Genomic DNA, 16025 nt, shown 5'->3' on the forward strand with positions numbered 1-16025 from the left:
CAGCAGAAAAAGCTTTAGCAGAAAAAGATGAGCTGACGGATATAAGAAACGACAGAGACTGAAACTGAAGCACTCATCAACAGATATGGCCTCACACTGCTTGTTTCTCAGACAGGAGTACCCCAGCATCACAAAGGAGACTTAAGTACCTCTTCATCTCTCTACATCGTGTCTATGTGAGGCTGGCTTCTCTGCTGTGAACACGAAGAAGAACAATAAGAAGTCGTGGTTTCGAACACTGGAGGAGGGCTTCAGGATATGCTTGTCAACCATCCGACCTCGCACAAGGGACATGTTTCCCACTGATATTTTTATGCTTACGTAAGTACATTTAATGTCTACTCATGTTTATATTTTAAACAATGTTCATCCTGTTTATACTTACTATATATATAAAACATTATTGTAACATTAATATTTGTCATCATAGAACAGACTATTTTATTCAGAATCTGATATCTCATTATTTTATTGAGAAGAAATGACGGTGTGTGACAGAAAGACAGAAATGGGAGGGTTTTTTTTTTTGAAGCCAATGGAATACGTCACAGTTTCTTTTATATAAATGACATCTTTTTCAGTGATATTTCATTTCAATATTTGGAATAATAACAAATATGAATATAAATTTTAAAAATACTTTTTTGAAAACCATGCTCATTAGTTTTAAAAATATCATGATTAAAATTTCAGCTATTGAAATTTAAGCGCAAGCTTAATTGTTTTTTGTGATAAAATATCTAAAACACCTGAAGGTGCGCCTTGATAATTTTAGCGCCTTGTACAACGTGCCATGATTTGAAAAAGGTTGAAAATCTCTGGTCTACAGGATGAAGCCTGGAATAGAACGTCGTGCCTCTATTTTTCAAGACTTCCTGAACCTCCTAAGCCTTTAACAATGATACTCCATTTAATGCCATTAGACCTAAAGAATTTAAATCGCAAAGTGTAAGAGTGTTTATCAGCAGGATTTCCCCCGAAAGCCATTCAGGATGCATGTCCTTGGCCTGACAGTTCAAAATGTCACGGGAATCACCGAATGGAGAAGAAGCGCCTTGCTGAGGCAATTAAATGAACTACATAACTTTCCAGACATCTACAAAATTGAACAGTTGCCTCATCTGTGTTGTATTATAAGCAGCATGTCAGCGCTCCCTGTGCTGTGGGACACTGATTGTGGCCATCTTGACCGAACTTCCTGCCGACCTGCATTCTGTAGTCTCAGAGAACACGCTCGAAATGCAGAATTTGTCGCTTCCTCTGCTGCCATATGGAAAATGATATAAGAAACAACCCTGTCAGAGAATCCATAGTAAATCCAGGGGTCAGCAACCACCAAATATGGACAGAACATGATATTCAATTTAACCCATCCAACCACAATGAGCTCCCTACAAATCTTTCAACGATTATACCCCTTATGAAGGGATAGGGCAGGCCAAACTTTCTAAACACACGCTTGTTATATATATATACATTTTTTTTTACTGCAATTGCGCTTATGCACGGTGGCAATGTTTACAAAAACGGACATACATTCAACAAAGATACAGCACATACGTCTCAAGAAATTTCACAGTACAATACAAGTACAATGACCTAATACAAGTACACTTCACTTCGCTTCACTTCACTTGCCCTACTGATTTTGCTTTCCTAACCTTCTTTCTAAATATATGAGCTTCAACGAGGGGAGTCCCAATCACCCCTTCAGGTAACTGGTTCCAGTCAGCGATGTTACAGCCCCTTCCACAATATTATATTCAACCACTGTCTGATCATTCTTCAGTATATTATTTTGTATCTAACCGAGGTTCTATACAGTAACACTCCAGGCTAGACCCGCGAGTTGTCCACAACACAGATTACACCTGTGGGTTTGCCCAAGAACAGTTCAGTGCAAAATATCTCTCGGTCTACCACGAACAAAACTATCGACAGGGAAACGGGCTTATCTTCATCCGCACGAGACAGATAAGCCTGAAACCCTTCTACTGAGTTGGTGGGGAAGGGCTCAATACAAATTCTTCACTGGCAACGAAATCTCGGCGTTCTACCCCTAAGTTGAAAACGATGAAACCACAGATCTCTGTACATCACAACGCTGACAAAGTACAGAGGTAACACACTGCAGGAAGATCCTACGCCTAGTCTACCTAACTTAAACTATCCTAATCCTACACATCAAAGTACCCTGCAGTGCCAACAATCAGAACGTATACATGTGCAAAACTAGACTCAGCAGACTCTCAATTCTCACACGGAGCAACAAGTGGTTATGTTTTCAACCAAAATGTCTCATTCAATTATCCCCTGCAATTCATGCATAACCAGATCCCACCAACTTTCAACAACGATGTATAAAAGGTAGCTTGATAAATTTCTAATTTGATTTGCATTTCGTATGACTAGAAGGTAACTCGATTGTCTCTAAACTGTTTACATTTTGTATGGCATGAAAAGGTTTTCCAAAGTCTGCAGGCAAGCTGCTTCGGTTGCAAGAAGTTCATGGAAGTCCTAGCCTTACCTCACTTTGCCACGATAGTTCCTTTGAATTGCTCATGGAGCATGACAGATGTCACTCCTTCACTCCGAGAATATGTTCCATTCTTATAGTACCTAGGACTGCAGGTCCCGGCCCACCTAAATTTTTGTACGTATTCGTGACTGTGTTTTCCCCGCGTCCGGTATTCTCCCTCCCCCTATTAAAAGTCGGGACATTTCTTTCGGCCGCTGAAGGTCATCCCCCCTTCATTTATTACGACGAATAAATATATATTGTTAAAACAAATACGTTAGTGCAGGATTTTAGTTTTATATGGATGCATTTGTTGCAGGTGGGTACGTGGAACATTGTGCGAGGGCCAGCCCTATAGATTAGTTGTGCGAGGTGATGTAATGGGCTTTACCCGCTAAAAGAAATTTCTCCTACCATAGCACACAACCGTACCTCGAGAAAACCAAATGTTAACATTTTATTTTTTTACATCTGCGTTATTTTAACAAGATTTTGCATAGGAGGAGAGTGTGAATGGGTGGATTTAGGTGTGTGTCTTTGGAAAGTGTGTTGGAGAGTTTGTAACATGAGTGCAGTTGAAAGTGTCGTGTAATCCCTTGTAAATACAGTTAGCAGTAATTTCAAGAGCATAAAATAATATAATTTTAGTGCCGGTGTAAAAGAAATACCGTACATGAAAGTCCAGACCATTTCTGACGACCACCCAGCCTCCTTTCCAATGGTTACCGGGGACCTTTCCCTGCGGGTAAAGAGGCCGGGGCGTGAAGCTGACCACTAACCTCCACCTAGTGCAGAGATAAAAACATATACGGATCTATACATCCACTCCCACACGTCTCCATCGCGTAGCGCTTAAGTAGGGAAGCACAGCGACAAATTTACCTTTGCCGCATTTGAAAACGAAGCCGGAACAGCTCGGCCCGGTATAGCGACGTGCTGAAAGCTGAACGGCTGGGGTTCGATTCCCGGCAGGAGCAAGAGATTTTTCTCTTCTTCACAGCGTTCAGACCGGCGCTGAGGTCCACCCAGCCTCCTATCCAGTGGGTAGGGGGAACTGTTTCTCCGGAAGTAAAGCGGCCGCAGAGTGAAGCTGACAACGCACCTCCATCTAGTGCCGAGACCAAGAATAGTGGAGCTTTACCTCCACTCCCCCATACGTCTTCGTGGCCTGGCGCTTAATCAATTAAGCACGGGGGCAAATTTGTTTTTAACGTATACGAAAATAAACAGTTGAAGAAGTGTCGCGCTCCATTTAATTTCGGAGTGATTCAGAGATTAGATCTATTAAGGCAGTGTTTCTCAACCGCAGGGCCGCGGCCCAGTACCGGGCCGTCTTATAGAAAAAGAAAACACCGTTCCTCTGTTCTTGTTTACAGGTCGTTGTCTAGTAACGGTCATTATACAGTTGTTTATTTCGCTGTCGTTACCTAGCAACGGTCTACATGCCACAATAGTATTCCTGAAAAAGACAGTGGCAGCCTCTATAGAGCATGTACAGAATGTTTTGGCTTAGGTAGTAGTTGCTCATTCATGATGCTGCCGCTACTTTAATGGTTCAGACTTCTACATTCCTCACCGCTCTCAAGATTAGTCTAGTACTCGCCTGTGTTCTTAGCCATAGGCCATAGTGAGGCACAGCCCCTTTGTTTAAAATGTTTTTGACAACATGAAATGTACCTTAAGTTGCTTAAAAAAATATTAAATAAAAACTCTTAAAATGTGAACATTTAAATAAGAACAATTTTTCACCCCTCTTCTTGAAATACACTGTGGAAAGAAGCCAATTTTATTCGGTCCTGGCCCACCTGTTCAGTCAGTCAGAGGCCACCACTGTACAGGATCCTCATGAGAGTGCCTTCTCAGTTATTTGTAACAACTTCAACTTCCTCGTCTTTGTATATACTGGATAGATCCCTCACTCATATAAACATCTCATTTTGGAATTCTAGGTGCATTAAGTCCAAAGAATGTGGATTTCCCAATTACCTGAAATTTTAGTTTATTTTTATTTTTTTAGTTTCTTGGGGTAGGGTGAGACTGAGTCCACTTGGCATGTCGGACACTGTTTGGCCTATTGTACCAGCTCTGAATGATAGATGACAAGTGCAAAGCAGTCAGTGGAATGAGAATTGGCAGGGGAAACTGAAGTACTCAGGGAAAACCTGCACAAATGCCACTTTGTCCACCACAAATCATACGAGTACATTTCCTGAACTAGCGTCAAACCTGGGCCCACCTGAACAGTGTACTTCATAAATCCCTCTCATCAGTCTGTGTGTCTGTATCTGTATCCCCCTTATTGTTGCTGTGCAGTGGCTCAGTAAACATGTTCCCATGGCAGCGAATATACACAACAATAAATGAATTGTTCAATGCATTATTTTCTATGCAGTTCATGCCATATCAAAGGAAAGTTGGTGATTAGTTCTTCCCAAAACTTCTTCTTGCATCACTTATGTACATTAGTGACCATAACATTGCTCAGGCTATGAACCTGTAACAAATATTTATATCTGAGTAATATGAAAATGTTATTCATGAAATTATAACTCCACAGTAACAATTTGTAAATGTAATTAATTACATCTGACTCATTCATATTAAAATACAAACAATGTTCTTTATATATAAAATATTAAACAATCAGAAACTATGCACACACTTCATTCAACTGGTTCAATATTTCTTCAACACATTCACAAGTCTCAATGCAGTCTCATGCTTAGGCTTTAACACAGCTCACTTTCAAGCATTCATCACTATGTAACAAGAATGACAAATTCTAATTATACATATTTATTGTCCGTCATTTCTCTAATGAAATGTTTTGTATTTTACACAACTATGCTTCATAATAATTCCAAATGGCAGTGATTCACTGTAATCCTGCTCCAGTCTGAACACCGGTTCAAACACTGAGATCAGAGATAATTATGCTTAAATGGTAAATTTGTGCTTCTGAGAAAGGCACTAGTTAAGCTATGATTCAGTTTGAAGAGACAAAGTTAGAGGTATCATTCATGTGTCAGCCAATATCTTGACTGGTTCACAGCAACAAAGACACAGACAAAAGATTAAAAGTGATGACAAAAATAAGAGCTTAAAAACACTTAGCTGAATGTGTATAATAACACAAATCATGGAATACCAACATATCTCATAGGACATTTAAGGCCAGTAATACAGTTCAATTAATTACTAAATTGAAGACAAAATGGAAAGACCATATAAGTTAAGACAGGGTGGTATGGAATTATAAAACTATAAAGATACGAGTAGGAAATAGACAAGGTGACAGTGAGGCCAGCAGAAACATTGCACTACTTAAGCCATCAAGGCAAAGATTAACAAAGTTACAGTATATCACATATAGACAATTCCTGCTGCCAGCCCATATACAAGAGTGATTCAACAGACATTTTTTTCATCTGACAATTTTGCAGGATTCATACTTGAAAATGCATATTATTCATCCAAAGTTATAGTTCAAAATCAGAAATTCATATATTTATTAACGTGAGGATGGACAAAAAGTAAAAGCATGATTTTATTTCAGTCACAATTAATGAATCTCATTACATTAAATATAATAATAAAGGAAACAGAACACTCAAATACAGGCTTACCATATTCATTCACATGATTTCCCCTATTATGTTATATCACAATTTGCCTTGGGAGAAGTTTGTCAGGGTTGTCAGATTATGTTCAGTCTTAGGAATCACCTCTGCATAATTGTTAGCCACACATAAATACTGTGACATGTTGATCCCTACCGCCCCAGCTCCACGTAGCGGTAAATTAGCCCTCGCGTAATAGGCGAGTAATCACCCCGCAATGCGCAACGCGCGGTGACGTCACGAGCGGAGCCGAAGAGAGCCGAGCGGAGCCGAAGATAGCCGAGCCCCGTAACCTGGCAACTACGCAATGCTAATCAACAGCGGTGATGTCACGCTAGCAACAGCGTCCTATGCTATCCGCCACGTCACACTAGCAACAGCGCAAGGCTATATAAGCGGACCCACAGCAGTGTGATGATCAGTCGAAACATAGCAGCCTGCGAGTGTGCGACAACTAAGAAGTCAGCGAGCGGAAGACTTATTGTGTGCTTTCCAGACATAGTGATTGCTGTAGTACAGTTATACGCAGAGTGTGTATCTCAGGGAGACTTGTATAGCTCCCGCGTTATTAGTCCGTGAAGACAAGTGAAGACAGTGTTAAGAGATTTGTTGTAGGGTTTGTAAAGTGTGGAAACCCATGATATTGTGATAATTAATTGTAGCCGTTATTTGTAGATTGTTCAATAAACCAGTTAACGATCTCTATGGCATATTCAGTAACGAAACACGTTACAATACTAAAAAGCAGGAACACCCCCATGGTACAGCCCTCAAAGTGGGAGAAATATGATAGTTAACAGGTTTAAAATCACATACAAAGATTCATACCCTAGATAGTGCTACATACATGCATCACTGTGAGTCTAGACGACAAATATCGCATTTTAATGGCTAGTCCCACCATATTAGTAGATGTAATTAGATTCTAATCACATTATTCCCTCAAGGTTTTTTTTTTGTGCTAACACTTTGTCATCAAAAGACTTTACTATTCTTTGAAGTCCTGTCATCATTAGTGTGAGTCATTGCTGGATTGATAGGACTCCTACTTTGTATTCAGGGGTTCTGGGTTAAATTCTCAGCCAAAGTTTGGCTATTTAGGCTAAATTTATTTACATTAGTCACCTCAGTCCTACAGGAAAATGCTACAATTCATCTTACCACTTCTTTCTGATCCATCATGCACAGTCAGCCATCCGTTCAGAGTAGCTGAGGACACATTAAATAAACAAAATAATTTTTTTTGCCATGTAAGTAATTCAGTAACATTTTTCTCATTCCTGTTATGACATAAACAATCTGGTGGAAAAGGTGAAATTTTGTGACTAACTAACGTTCAGTGACTTCCTAAACAAGGAATATAATATATGCTGAAAACCCATTCATATCTCAGTCCTTTAATACCAAATTTATTTTTGCATAGGTTCAAACAGACAACGGTTGCTTGAACATTTATATCCAAATAGGTAGACTATAATGGATAACGTTTTTAACTGTGAGATTTTTGTTCATGCTATATTTAATGATCAGGTAGGGGCATAAATTTGTCTTTGTTTAAAGACTTTGAAATCTTAATATAACTATACATTTTTATAATGAAACTGGCTGGCACCAGGTTTCGAGTCTTCACTGGATCACTTAATAGTTTCCTAAATCTTACATTGCAGTCTCCAATGGCTGGCTTTTGCTTCTATTAAATGATGGAGATCCCTGAAGGGGGGCATAGTCATCTAAGTTGGTTTCTAGCATAACTTCACTCTTTGAACGGACAGGCACAGGCTGTTCATCTAAATTAGTCTCAAGTATTGCCTCACTTTTAGGTCTTTCTATTGGTTCACTGTCTATATCAGTTTCCAAAAGGCTGGTCCTCCCTGTATCATAGTCAAAAGGAAAGTGAGCAGGTGGCTCTGGTGGCAGTAATGGGAACTCCCCTTCAGGGTGGAAATTATCATCGAATGGTAGTGGTGGATCTGGTGGTTCACTGTAACTTGTATCCTGTGGCTGATATCCTGCTTGGCCACTGTAATCTGATCCTTGCTTCACATTGAAAGTGAAATCAGCCATAGCCAGGCTAGCATCCAGCGGAAGAGTTGACGAATTATGAATGTCATCAGGACCTGTTGTGTTGTCATCGTCATTGTATTCACTTATAGTTGCTGAAGGCTGCCAGTTGTCATGAGATGAAGAAAAAGTTGAAGTATCCCTGAAACCTTCATTCCTGTATGCAAGGTCAAAACTGGGATTCAAAGCTTCACTAGTAGGTTTGGCGGGGAAGTTGGACGCATAACCATTGAAGTTTTGAGCTGCAGCATTGGGATTGTGAGCCTCATATATATCATAGCTGTGGCTATCTTCAGCTGATGAGTTAAACTGGGATTTATCCATTGAATCAAAGCTGCCATTCATCATTTTCTTGTAATCTGGTCCCTTTGCAAGAGTAGGGCTGGACCGCTGGCTCTGCAAACATTTAAATTTACTTATCACTGTATATGCCATGCTAGACAACTAAACACTTATAATGGTACAACATAGAAAGGAGTATACAAGTGTGACTTACAGTTCTGAATAGCGGCCTCCGTAGTCTAGAGGTAACGTTCCCACCTCATGACTCGTGGTACGCGGGTTCAAAAACCCGGTGGAGGTCGTCGAATTTTTAAGGGCGGAAAAATTCAGGGAACAAGTCCTCCGGGAGGGACTTTAAGCCGTGTGTCCCATGTCGTATCTTTACGGCACGTAAAAGAACCTCATATCTCCAAAGGAGGTCACTGAGCCAAATTCAAGGACGTTTCCCGCCCAACAGTAGTCTCTAACGCCTCTGATAGATGGTGGAAGCATTATAGACACCACCAAGCCAGTGGAGGCCGAACTCGCTGGCTCAGCGGGACTGATGGTACGCACCAATATCGGTAGGGTATAGAGATTGGTAGAATATCATAGAGGGAAGCACAATGGACCAATACTGGTCTAAGTGCATGGGGAAGCCCACCCTCTCCAATAACTAACTAACTAACTAACTACGGTTCTGAATAGGAATGGTAAGGATAGGAGATAATGAGGGCTACAAACATGTTTGCCTTTTAAATGGCATTTTGACTGATTACAGAAAGAAGGTGAACCATTTCAAACCTCATCAAAAACACAGCCAAAGGAGAAGAAAATCAGCATTACAACAAAGAATCTTAATGAGCTAAAAAAGGGATATTACTGCAGGGACCTCTGAAGATGGCAAATAATACCCCTACTTTCCAATCTGACAGAAGAAGCATTGGGATACAAACTATATTGGTTCAAGATCTTAAATAATAGACATTAATAAGATTTTTAATCTAAATAACTGTAAATAATTCTTTATATAATAACCTCTAAATATGTATTACAAGCTTTCTAATAGGAGTTCCTAAACATGTTGATTTTATTGCTTTCTGAAGACGGTCACAGCTAATCAAAACATTTAAAGGCATTAAGTGTCTATAAATTGAATCACACTGGACAGTGTTATCAATTATTCTATAATATGACCTAGTACCTTAAACCAGACCGTCATTACAACCTTCCACATTCCTCCTAATTAATTTTATGCTATACAGCATATGGAATTGAGAAGGTATAATTAAACATACTACAACAAGAAACCATAAACCCATCAAGTGTAAATCATCCAGTCTAACAAAGTGAGAAACACTTGCCAGAATAAGTTTGTATATCTTATTACATCATCTATTTAATCCATTAATTCTATATGAAATGCAACCAAGAGAAGCTTACAGAAGTTGGTTTCCTTCTGATTCCAATATCTGTAAATCCACCATGATTAGATGCCAACCCAACTGAACGAATTGAGTGCAGTGACTGACGAATTGAATTTCGTCGTTCAAGACGCTCCAGGTGGCGATGGCGTGATTTACTGTACCAGAAACCAGCAGCTAATGCTACCAACAGAAGAGCACCTCCAACTGTCCCCAGCACAGCAACAGTCACAACATCATCCCTCCAGCTAAGAGGATCAATGAGAACCTTGGGATCTGAAATAAAAAGATAATTTTGCTAACGTTATTATATACAACTACCACATGAGTCACACATCATGTATTGTCCCACTTCCAGAAACCTACAGATTCATGACAGAATACCTAGCTGAATTGTACTTTCTCACTGCATTACAAGTTAGTTTTCTAAATAAAATGTTAACAAACACAAGATTCGTAAGTCTGGAAATATGCCGTAGGAAAGTAGGCTTTATAGGTAGGCAAATGTGAGAATAATTCTTTCAGTTCACGATGAGATGAAGACGAGAATTTGGGAACATTTTGGGAATTTTGATTGGAGCAAAAATTTTCTCTGCAAGATATGTTTTTTTCAGTGATCACAATTTATAACATTATACACTTTTTCTTGAACAACCTGTAATTTGGTATTGCCAATAATGGGATGAGTTGGTGGTCTGAAGAGTGGTGATGCTGCATCAGAAAGAGAGAGACATGCAATGTAGGCAGAAAGAAGGGGGGAGGGAGGGGAAAGAGATAGAGAAATTTTACTGACAACTATCACATTTCTGATGGATCAAGTGGTCTGCTAATGCACAAAGCAAAAGTAATTATCAGAAACTTCCCAAAGTTCAATACTGAAAAATCAATGTCTGAAATGAGAGAGAGATAGTTTATATTTTGATTCAATTTTAAAAATTTGATACTCACATGGGCCCACCTATGAGTTCTGTTCAGAACTCCTTGCTCCATTCATGCATAATTACAACCTAATCTAACCTACGTTTAGAATACCTACATGCATAATTTTTGAGGATGTGACTGGTGGGTGTTCCAAAGAAAATTTGGATGGCAAACAATAGTAGACTAAAAAAACTTTTTAATTCTCTGAACCAGACAATACACATAATGAATTTATGACATGGTTTACTCACCGATCTCACAGAGGAAGGGACTAAGCCTCTGACAGTTATCAACTTCGACAGTCTGGTAGGTGAACACTGTGCAGCTATGAATCATATCAATGTGCTGAACCCAAACACGATCATAGTATTGATAATTCTGCTGCTGGTGTCGCAGAAATTGGTAGAGTCGTAGGTAGTTGCTCATCACATATGGCATTGATGCATTGACAGACTGGAATCCAATATGACAAGGACAGAAATTTTAATTCTTCTATCCTCTTCTCTGCTAACTTAGGAGCTGAAGTTCTGAACACTACCTACTGAGTGAAACTGGACAAGAAGTTAGTTATGAAAACTTTTATAGTAATTTTGTTCCATATATGAGGGAGAGTCAGTAAATAGGTCACAAATAGAAGTCAAACTGTTGTAATGGAAATAATAGTTTTCTGTGTGCATCACTAGGTAGCAGCACTGTCCAGCTTCATGAGAGTCTAGGTAGCACTCAGTAAATATGGGAAAATAATACACTGTTTATAGCTAGGACTACAAAGACTATTCACTAAATACAGAGCGTTTTCCTAAATGTGGAAAACCAAATTGGGATTTCACTGTAATTTACTTATTGGAAAGCAGATACAATGTACCTATTAAAAAGAATTTTTGTAATAATTTTGAGGCACATATTTTGAATCCTTCTGAATTTTTTTGAGTATAAAGAATCTACTGGTATGTCAGTGGGTTATGTATAATAGTTTCCTCGATGTGGGAAATGTTGTGAGACTGGAGACATATCTTTCAAGATGTAATATATATTGAGATAAAATAGATTTTTAAAACATTTCATGAAGTATGTTAGTCTTAATTGTCTGGCTTGCACTGAAATTAAATTTCATCAGTGACTTTCATTCAGTTTCCAGTACTAACTGAAGAAACACTGTGGTACCAATATCCAGAGATCAGTACCAACATAGATGGATATGATGATGAGCCAATTACATGTACCTCCCATCCCTACAACCTGTCTCTCTAAGACCCATCTTAAACTACATAAATCTTAGTTCAAAAGAAACTACGATCACTTTTTTATACATTTTTTAAATTATGTGTCACGGTCATCCTATTCAGTACCACACAAGCTGTAGGGCAAATAAAATATCATTAAACAAATCAGGAAACAAATCAGAAGGCGCTTTCTTATATCTGCAAGCGGACACTCACCCGACAGAATGAGCGAGCATCTTCAAATCCCATGGGAGCCCCAATGTAAATATAACAGGTGTCTCCAACTTGACTCCATCCAGGTGGACACTTTCCATTCAAGATGCTTCTATTATTCATATGGAATGGTCTGAAGTCCACCTCCAACAAATCTGGCTCATCACTGTGATCACATATACGACCCATCACAGCAAGGGTCTCGTTGTACCCCCACCAGTTGTGCTTTGCATCAATTGGGGTCTTCCACACATCGTGACTGCTACAAGGAGGACAGACACACAGCAGATTAGTTAAGTAGCTTCAAAAGCTTGTTAGAATATTTGAAGTAAAACTTACTGATCAGTTAAGCACAACAGGAAGTTCCTTCAGTGCATATTCTACCACTGACAACTGACCAAGTGAGCTAGGTGAACTCTTGTACAGTGTTGTCTGAGTCACCATAAGTTAGTAAAAATTATTTGATTACAGACTGTAAATCTTGGTTATTTATTCTTTCAGTCTTCTCTTGAAGTAGTGAAGAAAGAGTGAAAAATTATACATTTTCTAGAAGAATGCATTTACTCTAAGACACATGAGTCATGCATAATTCATATATTTGTATTAAAAGAGAATTCAAATGCAAATCTGTGGCAATTACAGTGCCACCTGATCATAGTCTCTATATTAGTGAAGGGCGTGTGAAAAATAATATCTTTTTTGGATGAAAATGTAGATTACAAATTATCCGTGAGGGAATACACTAAATGCTGTTTAAAAATGATAACAGAATCATAATTACGACCTCCTGAATTCAATTCATGTGATTTTTACTTGTGGAGAAGTCCAAGAAGGAAAAGCACAAAAAAAAAAACAATCCCTTGAATGGAAAAATTTAAGCCTTTCAGATATTTCGTTAAATAAGCAAGCTCTGGCAATTAGAGGTTTTGCTTCTAACATGAAGTTTCCAGATATAAGGTATATTCACAGCATACTGGAATGCTTTATAATATATGCACTCAACATCATCGCTTATATTTGTTCATAAGTATGTAAATAAATACATTCTTAGTGACTGATAAACTGCTGAACAATAAAACTAAGGAGATGGTATAAAGACACTGAATTCAATTTTCCCTTATTTCCAGCTTGTGGTATATTCTCTTCTTGCAGAAATAAAGAACAAAAATTGCTCATATAAATAGACCCACATTTTGGAATAGTATACAAACAAATTAAAGGCACTGTGATGTAATATGAAATAAATAATGTCCTGATAAACATAAATAGATGCCCTGTGACAGAAAGGGTTAAAAAAACTTTGAAGACGAAGTGACTCAAACTATGTGTCAGATGAACTGTCAGGTACACCTAGTACCTTTTCTGACTAAGCTATTATGGAAATATTCTGGTATGGATATTCATCGTAAGATACCACTTAGAAGAACAGTAAGAAGATAAGTGGACTATTTTAAAATAAATGTTAAGGAAGCATACAGTGATGGAATGAAATAGAATAAATTGAATAGGAATAGAAAAAAAAAATATTTTTGTGGTGACAGTTATGAACTCTAGTGTTCTGGTTGAATACATTCACTAAACATGGAAGATTTTATATCAGAGATGAAGTTACTAGTTCAACAGAAACAAGGCATAAATGTATATAATGAGGTATGAGTGAATTTATCATGTAGCATATTCACTATATTTCAGATGTTCCTTCTAGAAGGAAGCTTCCTGTTAAAAGCAAAGCCTTGAATTGCAGAAACTAGCTTATTCCGCTAAATTTCAACAAACACACATAGTATATTATATATACATAATGACTGCCTAAGTTATTTATTCACACAGTGGGACTATACACACAGACATGCGTGCGCACACACACACACATACACATATACAATAATACACAGTACAACAGTCAGTGGTGGTTAGTCCACTCAACCTCAATGGACAGTGCTCCACAAAATTATAAATGTAAAATATTCTGGATTACAGGAATTTCCATTACAGATATATGCACATACAAACTTATATTAATTACATGAAAGTAATTATATGTGTTACTTCACTGTTATGTATGTCCTGAATATACAAAAAGATAGCTTCTGTAGTTGCAATATTTTATTTTAAAGTAAAATGGTAATGGTGAAATATATTGCATTTGAAAGGGTTAAACTCCAGCAATATTATCAAGAATGATCGATTATTTTTATGACAGACAGTCACTAACAACACAATTAAAACAGCAATAATTTCATGCCTTAGAGAATATTAGAACTGGTATAAGCAATTACTCTTAGTACTGTTCAACTGGATTCATGAACTGAGAATTAAGCAGAAACACATTAAATGAAACATATTTTTTCATAAGGATTATTGCAAACATGTATGAGTATATAAGATTTGAGGTTTTCACAGCGGTGACTATGAAGAAAGCAGTCTTCTGGGATTTGGCACCATGCATATGTGGTGTTAACCGACCTGAAGATGGAGGCGATACGTTCCTCCGAAACGTCGGTTAACACCACATATACACAGTGCCAAATCCCAGAAGACTGCGTTCTTCGTGTATGAGTATAATTTGTCAATCAGTTCAATATTCATTTTATGAAATTAATGTGCCAAGTAGACCCATTGCAAGGCAACAACCATGAAAGAAGCAGCTAGACAACAGCCATTACTGAGTAACAGCTTTACAAACAAGCATGTTTACACAACAACTATTTGAAACAGCAACAGAGAAATGGTTTTTTCTGTGCGATCCATGCCGAGATGTTAAAACAGGGCAGTTAGTGAGAATCGATAGTTGGAGCAATGTGTTAGTTGTGACACAGTTTCCAGCCAGTAAGAACATGAGCACAGAAGCAGAGGAATCCATCACCAGGCAGTGACTGGTGAAGACAGCAAACTGAGAACACTTCATATACACATATGTGCCTTAGCTACAGTGATCTTTGAAGTGTGTAACTCAGCAAGACTGTCATAGCTATTTGCAGTTAATTTCTGTATATGAAGAAAGTCGTCTTCTGGGTTTAGGCACCGTGTGTTCTTCGTTTTGGCTGACGTTTTGGAGGAACGTAGCGCCTCCATCTTCAGAGCAGTTGAATAGCTACTGCTCTCTGCATTCCAAGCTATTCAACTGCTCTGAAGATCGAGGCGCTACATTCCTCCAAAACGTCGGCCAAAACGAAGAACACACGGTGCCTAAACCCAGAAGACGACTTTCTTCATTGTCATCGCCGTGAAAACCTCAAAACTTACAATTTCTGTATATGTTCAATAAATCTGATTACCAATAGAAACCCCATCTATAGTCACTCTAAAATTGTGATTCTATTTATTTAGAAATATAATTTTCATTCAGCTGTGTATCTAACATTTTAAATTTTGAAATAATGCACTACATTAAAAAATAAACATGGTCATTTAGATTCTAATTGACTGTATGGTATCAGACATTCCTAGGAATGTGTGATTTTAGATGAATGTTATGAAACCACAGAGATTTCTAAAAGAGAGTGAGAAAAAACAAATCAATTCTTAATCTATTTCTGCACATTGTATGAGCCTAACAAGTGAGAATTAAATTAGACAATCCTTTCTTTCAGAAACCAAGGATCATACAGAATATCTCCTATTTATGTCATGTATAAATCAGCAGATATAAGAAATATTATTATTTAAGCTTTAATAAAAGCTCCCATACATGAAACTGCCAAATGGGTGTCCCAACGATTACAGACCAGTATTAGTCAATTATTTTTCCATAAATAGGTTGATTGAAATCTTCATTTATACC

General features: G+C 38.0%; 1 protein-coding gene and 1 long non-coding RNA gene across 3 annotated transcripts in view; one reads left to right on the forward strand and one right to left on the reverse strand.

Moving 5' to 3' along the window:
• The first annotated feature begins 64 nt into the window (after positions 1 to 64).
• Positions 65 to 9628, forward strand: LOC111862073. Its single transcript, XR_002842364.2, has 2 exons — positions 65 to 321; positions 9242 to 9628. It is a non-coding gene; the product is annotated as an uncharacterized LOC111862073 (long non-coding RNA).
• Positions 6802 to 16025, reverse strand: part of LOC111862072 (protein bark beetle) — a 119008-nt gene continuing 109784 nt past the window's right edge. For both annotated transcript variants that reach the window (XM_023847152.2, XM_023847151.2), the window contains 4 exons: positions 12245 to 12503; positions 11057 to 11258; positions 9904 to 10160; positions 6802 to 8595 (listed from right to left, as the gene is read on the reverse strand). In XM_023847152.2, the coding sequence (XP_023702920.1) occupies positions 7795 to 8595; positions 9904 to 10160; positions 11057 to 11258; positions 12245 to 12503 (1519 nt within the window). In that variant the 3' untranslated portion in view covers positions 6802 to 7794. The remainder of the gene's footprint in view (positions 8596 to 9903; positions 10161 to 11056; positions 11259 to 12244; positions 12504 to 16025) is intronic.

Source organism: Cryptotermes secundus, unplaced genomic scaffold, assembly GCF_002891405.2.
Source record: "Cryptotermes secundus unplaced genomic scaffold, Csec_1.0 scaffold400, whole genome shotgun sequence".
Taxonomy (NCBI): domain Eukaryota; kingdom Metazoa; phylum Arthropoda; class Insecta; order Blattodea; family Kalotermitidae; genus Cryptotermes; species Cryptotermes secundus.